Source organism: Leucopleurus acutus, assembly GCF_964270905.1.
Source record: "Leucopleurus acutus genome assembly, chromosome: X".
NCBI classification, from domain to species: domain Eukaryota; kingdom Metazoa; phylum Chordata; class Mammalia; order Artiodactyla; family Delphinidae; genus Leucopleurus; species Leucopleurus acutus.
The window spans coordinates 6922870-6934887 of record NC_139148.1 but is presented as its reverse complement, the minus strand read 5'-3'; the positions used below and the strand labels follow the sequence as shown (position 1 = coordinate 6934887).

General features: G+C 51.7%; 1 protein-coding gene across 2 annotated transcripts in view; it reads right to left on the bottom strand.

Moving 5' to 3' along the window:
• The window catches only part of TBL1X (transducin beta like 1 X-linked), a 228298-nt gene that overhangs the window by 9884 nt on the left and 206396 nt on the right, over positions 1–12018 (bottom strand). For both annotated transcript variants that reach the window (XM_082864435.1, XM_082864436.1), the window contains exons 7-12: positions 10416–10548; positions 9895–10036; positions 9053–9116; positions 8836–8933; positions 6500–6560; positions 1298–1419 (exon numbers count right to left, since the gene is read on the bottom strand). In XM_082864435.1, coding sequence (XP_082720561.1) covers positions 1298–1419; positions 6500–6560; positions 8836–8933; positions 9053–9116; positions 9895–10036; positions 10416–10548 — 620 coding nt within the window. The remainder of the gene's footprint in view (positions 1–1297; positions 1420–6499; positions 6561–8835; positions 8934–9052; positions 9117–9894; positions 10037–10415; positions 10549–12018) is intronic.

Below are 12018 nucleotides of genomic sequence, written 5' to 3'. Positions count from 1 at the left end.
TTGTGCTTAGTGAATAAACTAAGTCAGACAAATATCGTACGCTATCACTTATATGTGGAATCTAAAAAAATACAACAAACTAGTGAATATAAGAAAAAAGAAGCAGGGCTTCCCTGGTGGCACAGTGGTTGAGAGTCCGCCTGCCGATGCAGGGGACGCGGGTTCGTGCCCCGGTCCGGGAGGATCCCACATGCCGCGGAGCGGCTGGGCCCGTGAGCTGTGGCCGCTGAGCCTGTGCGTCCGGAGCCTGTGCTCCGCAACGGGAGAGGCCACAGCAGTGAGAGGCCCCCGTACCGCAAAAAAAAAAAAAAAAAAAAAGAAGCAGACTCACAGATACAGAGAACAAGCTAACGGTTATTGCTGGGGAGAGGGAAGGGGGAGGGGCAAGACAGGGGGAGGGGATTAAGAGGTACAAACTATTACGTATAAAATAGATAAGCTACAAGGATATAGTGTACAGCACAGGGAATATACCCAATATTTTATAATAACTATAAATAGATTATAATCTTCAAAAATTTGAATCGCTATGTTGTACACCTGAAACTTATATAATATTGTAAATTAACTACACCTCGATAAAAAAATTAATTAATTAAAAAAGGAATTCAGTGAGAAGTCAGCTGGTGTCTTGAGTTTCTTGGATTGAATGTTGATGTTTTCCACCAAATTTAGGAAAATTTGGCAAAATCATCATTTCAAATAATTTTTCTGTTCCATTCTTTTCTTCTCTCTCCATTACCCATATATGCTAGAGCTCTTCACACTGTCTCGTAGGTCATTAAGCCTCTATTCATTTGCTCAATCTTTTATCAGTTCTTCAAATTGGCTAGTTTCTGTGATCTCTCTTCAGGTTTACTAACCTTATTTCTGCAATCTCTCCACCATCCATTAAGATTTTCACTTCAGACATTCTACCTCTCAATTCTGAGATTTCCGCTTGACTGTTTTAAGAACAGTTTTCCTTCCTCTGCTGCCCTTCTGCATCTATTCACTCATTACAAACAGCCTTTCCTTTATTTCCTCATACAGTCTAATAATAGCTACTTTAAAGTCTTTCCTGCAAAATCCAACATCTGGCTCATCTCAGGTCACTTTTTTTTTTACACTGCCTTCCCAGATGGATAACTGGGTTAGCCAATCACCTGAGATAGCTACAACAGCCCAAGGAGCAGTGGGCTGCCCAAGAACTGGTCTGCAGTCACAGTATCCTTTAACTCTAGGCAGAGAGGAGCCAGCTCCCAGCTCCCAGCACATTCGCGCGAACCTGAGCCCCACAGTCAGAACTCGCACTTACTGTGTGTCCCTGGAACGTTTTGACCGGGCGGTCACAGCCGAGTCTGCAGACGTGGATACACATGTCTGTGCTACACGAAGCAAAGGTAGTGTTGTTCTGCCAATCCACGTCAAGGGCAGGGGCTGTGGAGCAGCGAATGGTCAGGGGGGAACATTTGCATTTAGCAGTTGTGCACAGAGCTCAGGCGACTTAGAAGAAGTAACAGCACAGTCAAGATGCCTAAGGACAAGATAAAGTAGCACCCCCAGTGTGAACACAGCCTCTGTCCCCCACAGACCTGAAAGTCTGTCCTTCACATTTGGAGGGATGCCCAGAGGCCTCCGGAGCGAGACCCCGTGACACCTCGGGCGGCATAAGCGCAGTCTCTTGCTCCCCTGGCACAGGTGAGACAGGGTAGGGGAGAAGCACGCCGTCTTCTCCCGCACCTTGCCGCTCCCAGGAATATCACTGTGCTGGGCTGACTGGATGTGTTTTAGATGGAGAGGAGAGGAAAAAGATTTCATATCCTGTGTTCAAGGTATCCGCACTGAGAAAATCTCCCACAGGGACTTCCCTGGTGGTCCAGCGGTTAGGACTCCGTGCTCTCCCTGCCGAGGGCCCGGGTTCCATCCCTGGCTGGGGAACTGAAATCCCACAGGCCATGTGCCGCGGCCCCAAAAAATCCCCCACCACACAATGAATGCATTCCACCAGCTGGAGGATGCTCATCGTTGACAAGGGGACAGCCTGAGGGGACGCAGGTGACCTTATGGTGAACGCTGCCTCTGGCTCCTGGGCCTTTCTCAGGGGCGAGTGGCTCCAAGAGCTCTGTGAGGTTTGGGGGATGGTGACGGCCCTCTTCCCTTCTCCCGACCTCCCCGAGAGACTACTCAGCATCTTTGTTCTCTCCACACGCTTCCTTGTTTCTGGACACACAGAGGGTTAAGTCCTGCAAGCCCCTGGTGAGATCTTCATCGACAGATCGATCCCTGACCATGTCCCACGTGTGTTTCTTACAGGCAGGTCAGCACTGAATTGGGAGAAGAATCCAGCTTCCTCAGGATACGCTAACTCGGACTGCCCCTCCCGTTCTCAGCCTTAAAGCAAGAGGTGCACCCGTGCACACGCGCCAGCCTTCCACAGCCGCAGGGCTGGATCCCCTTGGCTCCCCTGTCCAGCTCTGTCCCCACACAGAGGCTACGGGTGGGAGGATGTGGCCGGGAGGCAGCAGGCTCTTTCAACACCCCAGGGCGTGCATCTCTGTGTGTCACACCCCCTGCAGAGCGGTTCAGCACGGGCCCACGGTTTCTGCTGCATTTCCCACGTGTGCCCAGTGGAACAAAGGAACCGGATCCACTGGGTCAGAAGGATGTTCCCGGGAGCCAGAGCGCGAAGAGCAAAGCCGCAGCTGCTGCTGTTTACGACACTGCAGGAGCCAAATCACGAATTCCTGGGCCAGCCTCTGCAGCGGCGTGTGCAATTAATACGCCTGCAAGAGGGACAATCTGGCGGGCGTTTCGGGGGCTGGTGACCAGCACCTGGCCGTTAAGAATTAACGTGCGCTGAACTCCTGCCATCTAAACGGAGGATGCTGAGTGCTCAGGTGTCTGGCCCCATTCTGCGTCGATGCTGCTGCCAGGACCCTGCCCTCCCCCCAGGAGCTCACCATCCAGTGTGGGTGGGGCTAAGCTATGCTGGGGGTCTGTGTGGCCCCCCTGCCCGCACTTGGCCAATGAGGTTTGACCGTCGGCAGCAGTCTAGGTACAGCCAAGCATTACTTTGTTTTTTTAAGAAACAAAACTTAATTTTGAAATGCCCACAGAATCGCAGGACGCTGCAGAGAGGCAGCAGAGGCCCCACGTTGTGCCCCTCCCCCACTGGTGGCATCTTATGCCCCTACAGCACAACGCCCAGACCCAGGAGGTGAACGTGCGCCACGTGTGTGCAGTGCGGCACTGCTGGATCACACGCGCAGGCCTGTGTCACGACCACCGCAGTCAAGATCCAGAACCCTGTTCCATCAGCACGAGGACCTCCCTGTGCCACGTTATCAGCACACCAAGCCCTCCCTGGACCACCCCTCAACTCTGGCTCCACATCTAAAATTTCGTCATTTCGAGAATGTATGTCAATGGCGTTATCCAGCACGGGACCCTTGCAGACGGGCTTTTTCCATGCGGCAGAACCCCCTTGAGAACCTATCGAAGCCGTCGCGTGTTATCAGTAGTCGATTGGTAACACTTCCTTGTCACTGCTGAGCGGGGGAACGCCGTCAGGCTCTGAGCTGACACTTCCTGCTGTTGGTAAACAGCGGACGCGCCCCACCAGGCCTTCATGGCGAACACCTACGGGGCAAGGCGGTTTCACAGATCAACCCATCAAATGCTAAGGAAAGGTGCCCCTACCGCTCTCCCTGCCTGTGCTTCCTCCTGAAAAACAGCACCGTTTCTTTCCTTCCATCCTGGACAGTCTCTACCACACCACTTGTCACCGCAAAGAAAGAGCAGAGAACACACAGAGCTTCCTGCCCCAGCAACGGGATATGGGTCGACCTCGTGGGCAGCAACACCGCAGCTGAGAAGCTCTCTCAGGACACAAGAGGCATGTGGTCTGCGGGATGGAAAGCCGTTGCATGGACCTTGGGAATGCTCTGGGAATACTAATTTCCACTGGAAGCCTTGGTACACGAACTCTTAAGATAAAACTGTTAGACGAACCTTACTGATGGCTATTTTGGGCAAATCATCCTCTGAAAAACAGAAGCCAGAGCTCTCTTCATCACAGATATCCCCCACCACGCGAGCACAGAAGTCAGCACACCTGGGGTTCTACGCCTCTGCCCTGTCACTGCATCCGTCCCGGCAGCAGAGGTAGGGATGGTCTCGGGATTATGCCAAACACGATGGAAACCCACCAGACTCACTTGCTTTGGTCTGCGGAGTCTACAGCACAGAAGTCTGACACGGACACGACACACACAGATCAAAACCTGGAGACTGGGGCGCCGGGGGCTGGGAAAGGGGGAATGCAGAGCGAGCTCTTCACGGGCAAGGGGTCTCCTTACGGGATGACAGAAATGTCGTGCAGCTAGACAGTGGGGAGTGCTTTGTATATTCTGCCCGCTCCAAACACACACACACAGAGACACAGACACACACAGGCACACACACACACATACCCACAGACACACACAGACACAGACACACAGACACAGACACACACACACAGGCACAGACACACACAGACACACACACACAGGCACACACACAGACACAGACACACACACAGACACAGACACACAGACACAGACACACACACACACAGACACGTACACACACAGGCGCATACACACACACACAGGCACACACACAGACACAGACACACAGACACATACACACAGGCACACACACAGACACAGACACACACACACACACGCGCACACACACACACACACAGACACACACACAGAGACACGTACACACACAGACACACACACAGACACGTACACACACAGACACAGACACACACACACACAGACACATACACACACATAGACACACACACACACACACACACACACACACACACACAGACACACAGACACAGACAGACACAGGTTGGGATGCCAAGCTGCCTGCTCTTGGAGCCCTGCCCATTTCCTCGTGGGGAAATATATTCTATAAAACGTCCACCAACTTCCACATCATCAATGGTATCAGATTAAAGCAACAAGAAAATTCACTGGCAGCCCCAGCAGGTGTGTCCGGTGTGGTCCCAAGGACAGCCGTGGAAGAGGTGGGCTGCCTCTCCGGGGTAGCGGGGTGCAAGCCGGCGCCTCCCAGGCCTGCCTCCGTCAGGAGGGAACGGAGTGCCGCGTGGAGTCACAGATGCTGGCGTCCACGCACGTGTCCCAGTCGTGTCAAGGCCTGGTCGGGACCTTTCCTCTTAGTCTGCTCCCTGCAGGACCATGTCCCCCGCGTGGAGCCCTCCCTGGGCACGGAGGAGATGCACCGTCCTGGGGAGTCCTCGGGGCCAGTCCTCTGGTTCAGACCATCGCCAGGCACCCAGAAATACCCAGCAGGAAAGCCCCTCTGCTCCCCTCCTAAACACTGTCCCGGGGCCACCTGACACAGTAAAACGTTCACCCTGTACACTCAGCGATTCCCTCTCAGTGGAGCAGACGCCTCCCGTGAAGGAAAGCGGCACCTACGCCCTGCTGGCGACTTCAAGCCAGCTTCTCCCAACAGTTTATTAGTTTCCACCTCTGTCCTCAGATAAGAGACCACATCTAACAACAGGACTCAGTCCCACGGAACATGAAGCATCAGGGGGGAATCTGGGAACCTGGACTCCCTAGACCCCTGGCTGCCCCATGTGGCCTGGTGAGGACGCAACACACACACAGACGTGTGTGGTTGAGAACAGCAGCTACACATCCGTGCAGGCAAGACCACTGCAGGCCTGACGCTGCTCCCTGTAGGAAGGCTTGGCGGCAAGGATGGCGTTGGCCCGAGTCTGGGAATTCGGACTTCCCACCATGCCCTAACTGGTAAGAACGGCTTCTGTGCCTCCACCGCCTGTGCAAACAACGTGGTTTATACTGAATCCCACGCTCCTCCTGGGAGTGAAGCATTCGGATGCAGGCGGGCACAGGGTGCCTACGAACCAGAAATGCTGGGCACAGGCTCTGCTGACTTCACACGACCTGTCACACGCATGATCACCGCCTGCTTCCGGGGGAACCCAGAACGTCCTACGCGACTCCATCAGGAGACAACCTTTGGAAGGTCTGGATCTCGCCCCATGTGCCTTTGCCCTCTGCTGACATTGCTTTGTATCCTTTTACTGTAATACATCTGCGCTATGAATTCAGCTGCACGCCCTGGGAGTCGTCCTGGGTGAACTGCTGACGCCGGGCGAGGTCTTAGGGACGCCCCTGACACAGCGCCCTTGGGGCAGCAGCAGAAGGGAGCCCACACCAGTTCTGGGGCTGGTTCGCAGCTTTGCAATGAAACTTTTGAGCGAGCGAGCGCCAAGGGCATCTGTATGTTGGAGGCCTCAAGAGCAGTGCTTCCTGTGAGAAGGGTTTCCTCCCTACCAGCTATATTCCGTGCCTGCCATCCTCTAAGCGTTCACCATTACTTTAAGGGACACCTCCTAGGACTCTGAATTATTATTTTTGAATGACAAAGAATAAAAAGGGAAATTTAAAAAAATACTCACCGGAATGAAACGGAAACTGCTGTTTGGCCTCTCCTGTGTGGGCATCCCAAATTATTGTTGTCTGTGCTCCGCAAAAAAAAAAAAAAAAGTTAGTTACTATTCTTCTTGCAAAGTTTTCTCTAGTAAAATTTATGATATAAGAAAATGCAGTGAGCCCCTCTTTTTTCTAAAGCAGCACTGTCCAATCAACACTATATAAATAGCATGCAAGTCACACAGGGAGTTTAAAATGTTCAGGCACCACACGAAAAAATTAAAAAAGAAACCAGTAAAACTAATTTTAACAAAATTCATTTCACTCCAGCATGGCGAAAATATTATCGTTTCAACATAAGATCAATATACTCGTATCAACAAGATATCTGGCATTCTCTTTTTCACCCGTGTCTTTGGAATCCAGGGTGTCTCTTACACACTTAACGATCCGGAGGGTCACACTCATGAAGTTGGCCACATGCGCTGGTTACTCCACCAGACACAGCAGCTGGAACTGATACTCGCAAAACTACCAGTTTTGGCGGGAAATCCCCCTTATCCCCAAACATGAAAAACCATTGAAAAAACTGTAACGATAAACACCTTTTTGGCACTTTTCCCAATGAAAAGCTGCAGAAATGGGTATTTCTGAAAATTCCCCTGACCGTCACTCACTCCGTGAATTGGGATCACTAGACAGAGTAGAGAATTGGGTTACACTGGGGTCTGGCACTGATTTATTGGTCTATATATAAGGAGAAAAAAAAAAAAAAGATCTCCTCCCCGGAAAACAAAGTAAATCACAAATGCTTACGAACGTACTAATGTTGGGAGACACTTAGGGAAGAAGCCATCTGGCAGCTCGATGAAGACCACTGGAATTAGTTCTTAATCAACTGGAATTTTCAACTGAATTGGAACCTTGACACCTCCCTGTCAATGACGTTTAATAAAGATTTTACTTTAAGAAGAACTAGTTCTATTTCGTATCGACAGCAGTAATTTTCAGAGGAAGTACTCAGAGCAATGAGTATCTCTGAAACTTTCGGTCAGCTCTAGACCAATTAACAGTTTGCTTTTTTGGGGGGGCTGCGCCGCAGAGCTTAATAGGATCTTAGTTCCCCAACCGGGAACTGAACCCGGGCCCTTGGCAGCGAAAGTGCGGAGTCCTAACCACTGGACTGCCAGGGAATTCCCAACAATTTTTTGTTTGATGGAGTATAACTGTTTTTCTTAATTGAGCCACTCACAAATCTGGCAAGGCAGAGAACATATAAACCCTTCCACAATTCTGATACAATTTCACCTACTACCATCAATAATTGTAACAACTTGTTGATGTTTTAACGTTAAGTATGCACTGGGCAAAAGAAAGTATTCCTTACACAAAAGCTTTCAAGAAACTGAAGTACATTTTAGCCACTTTGGGTTAAGCTCGCACTGAAGGTCAAAGTCAACATCCCTAAATTACATTTCCTCCCTGAGAACATATCACTTTACAGAAAGGAACTATTATTCCTGCCACGGTTGACTAATCATGGTAGATAGTGTCTGACTCAGAGGCTACTAGAATTCCAAATGTGCATTTCCACTAACCATCCAGTTCATCGCCTGGTAGAAACAGAAGATAATCAGGTAGAAAATTCAAAATGATTAGAAAAAACGGCCTCAGGGGCAGGGAGGACCTGAAGATGCAAAGAATTCTCTGGCAGAGTGTGAAAGCTACAGGGCAGTTGTTATTGGCGTCCAGGGCCTGAGTCTCCCATCCAACTTTATACCAATGTGTCCCGAGGCAAATTAGTGAAGTTCTCTGGGGCTCCATTTCCCCCTCTGTGAAAAGGGCCACATCATCCCAGTGAGCCCCGCCCCTCGCACGGTGTCTACCTTACTCCTGCCCTCAGGGAAGCCTGCGGTCTACAGCGCGATGCAACAAGTCATCAGATTGGGAAAACGGAAGCCTGGGGAGAGAAAACCGTTTGTGTTCCTAAGATCACCCTGGGCGGGTGGGGTAAGTTTATGCAGAGGACACCCCACGCCAGTGGGCTTCTTCAAGCAGCGGACAAACGCAATTTGGGGATTTTCTTCTTTCTATCAGTGAACTATGAACCTCAAGGAAAAAGGTGTGACGGGCCGGGGGAGAGCTTTGATAAAGGTCTGTAGAGCCGTCTACGGTACATGAAGACACGATGTGCTAGAAATGAACACTAAGACCAAAACCACAGAAGCAAACAAAACAGATCCCTCTGATTTCTTAACGGGAGGCAGAATTCTCAGAATTCGTAGAAAGCATGACGTCATCTGAGATCAAACATAAACAGGCGCCTACAGAGGACAGCAATGTATCTTAAGCAAACACTCACTTTGTCTACTCCAGCACTCAAAATGTAATTCCCCTTCTTGTTCCATTTCAAGGCAAAGATGGGGCCTTTGTGTTGGCCTAAGGTGCTGGCCAGGTTACCTGGTACGTAAAACACAAACACAGCAAGCGGGGTGACTTCCGGGCCTCAGTCTGTTCCCCGGATGACGACAGGCCAAGCACCTCCTCTCCGACCCCAACACAAGGGCGTCAGGACTTACCGTCTTCCGTCCATATTCTTGCAAAACCATCATAGGAACCTGTAGCCAACAGTGTGCCGTCACTCTGCAGGCCAGAGAGAAACACAGAGCGACAGAAGCAGCTTAGTAGGGGCAGCAGTGGAAAAGGGCCCCTCGCATTATCCCTGGGCGGCAGCACCTGACGTCAACAACAGGTTCCCAGTCACGAGACTCACCAGTCCCGCTGGCCTACTTTAGCTCGTACTGCCCTTCAGTGAAAACGTGAGACCAAACAGGCTCCCCGCATACAACCATCAAGGAGGCGAGGAGGCAAGGAAAACACATTGCCACCCCTCACCACTGACGACATCCGTGAAAATACGGTACGAAAAGTGATCGTGAGACTCCTGGAGACTTAGGTGAGCTCTTAAAAATATGTGCAAATAGGGAAGAGTGGTGAAATGACAGAATATGCATAAACATGATAAAGGACAAGAAAATCAAAAGATGTTCCAATCAGAAAAAAAAAAGAAGTCAGAGAGCTCTGTGTCTCTCACGTATTACATGCACGTAACACAGGTGCTGAAGCGTCAGGGTGGAAAGTCATCTTTCCTTCGTGACAACTCACAGAGCGCCAGCAGAACAGGTTCCCCGATAAAACCACCAGACTCCATCCTGCCAACGTGTGGCTACTGAACACCCAGCTAGAGGTCCGCCAACACGGAGGGCCTCGGGAGGAGCGCTCAGAAACGGGGGCCAGCCCCCCAGGTGGGCTGACCAACAATACTGCCCCCTTCCTGCGTCTGCCCGGCTCCATCAGCACCACGGCGGCCCTCGCTGTGGTTTACAGATGTTCAAGGGTCTGGGCGGTGGCGGAGGCTTACGTTCCAGTCCAGCGAGGTGACGTCTTTGTTACTGGGGACGTCATGCCCCCCCTCCCGTATACAGTGCCTCAGCACGAGCTGCGTGGAGCCCCCGTTGCTGTTTTCATTGAGGTTCCATATCCTTGCGGTTGAATCTCCAGATCTGTGCAAGGAACATACACAGCATTCAGCTTCCGGTCCCAGGGCCAGCAATGCTCATCACTACTTGCTGTCTGGCTAGGTCGGGCATCCTCAGCACGGGGTCCTCCGTCTTTTTGATATCGCTGACTCACAGTGGTTTTCTCTTCCCGACCTTTGTTTTGCACTTAGTAATGTGAAATGTCTGTGCATTGCTCCCCAGCCCGCTGAGAAAACGGCTGGACCGGGCACTTCTGCACAGTCTGAGGTACTCGAGGCGCCCCAAGCCCTGGTCTGCACTCACTGGGAAGATGCCACCAACAAGGTACGGAGGGGGAGTGCATGTCCTGTGAGGGAGAACTCGGACACCCAGACCCTGGGCACCCCCAGCCAGACACCCTTACCCGGAAGCCAGGAGGTCACTGACAGGGTTCCAGGCACAGATGAACACCTCAGACTCATGGCCCCGAAGGACGGTGGCTTTATTGGGTGGAATCTCCACGTCTCCGTCTATTTCCATTGGTTTCGAATGATTATCTGTCACAGGAAACAGGGAAAGACACAGGTCTGAGGGATACCAAGGAAACATCCTCAGGGCACGTGGGTTTTACAAACAACCTCCTTTGCCGTCACCCACGGCGATTACAACCAAATCATGGGTTCTGTGTAATTCAGTAGATACGTGACATTTCTTTACAGTCTCCAAATTTGACAGAGGAATAAAAACCGGTATTTGCTCTCTATAACTAGGGCGAGGCTAATTTCTAACAACAGCCGGAAGAAGACTGGACAGAAAAGATGACAGCCAGCCGGCTCCTGAGCAGGCGGAAGGTTCCTTCTCTTGACGGGACAACAGGTCTTACCCAGAAGCACCCTTGTGAGGTGCTTATCTATGAAGCGCCCTACCTGTGAAGCTACCGCGGGGGCATGCCATCATTCTGCCGGAAGCTTGCTACCCTCAACCCCTCAGAGTCTTGGGACTCAAGTGCTATCTTCTGACTGGAGTCGTCTGCATACCATGCTTTTCAAGCCAAGCAGAACCACCAGGTTTCTGAACCCAAGCAGTCCTCCCTCCAGATGACCCACAGGGTCCAGGCTCTGGAAGGGCGACAGGCCATGCTAAGTGCCACCCGGAAGAGATTCACCCTGGGTAGTGGCCGTTTTCCCCCTATGTGGCACAAGAAAAAAGATTCTTGAAGATCAGAATGAACGGTCACTTCAGAGACTACATGCAGGCCACAGCCTGCCTTGTAGCAAGATGGGAGCAAAGAGCAGGTGGGACTAGTTTCTGGAACAAGGTGAGAGTCGGAAACCACCGGACGGTGTACGTGGGATGGGGTGCCGGCCAGCCCTCGGGTGAAAAGTAACGCTTAGGGACTCCTGAAACAAAGGCCTGCTGGCCACCAGCGTTCCTTAAGGCACGCGACGGTCTCCATGTGGCCACACTCCCTTAGAGGTTAAGATTTAAAATAGACGGTGCAAGTTATAAGTTTGCAAAACTTCTGTCTCGGCGGATACAGAGGTTTCTCAGAGCTCACCAATTAGGATCGCTGCCTGGGGCGGAAGCCTAAAGACAAGGACACGTACCTCCTTCCTGTTTTCTTTATTTTGGGCGCCGTGAGGGATGTATCCCACGGGAGTGGGCAGCCCATAAATGACCTGTGGGTACAAGCCACCTATTTTTTCTTCTTTCCCTGTCCCGTCATCTTGGACCTCGTTAACAGTGATCATGGGGCCTGCCGGCGGGAGGTCTTTTCATCGGACGCTAGACAGATGGGCTTTGAGCCACCCTGCTGTAACATAACCCGCGCTGCAGCCTGCCCCGGGCTTCCCGCGCAGCGCTGCAGCTGCATCTCGACTCTAGCAGGAGAGGGCCCGTGCCGGGGCGGGGGGATGAGCTGCCCCCGCAGGGGCGGCACGGCGGCTCGGAGGGAAATGATTTTCAAAGGAGGAAGCACACACACGCACGCACACACGCACACGCACGTGCGCAATGCGCACACATAC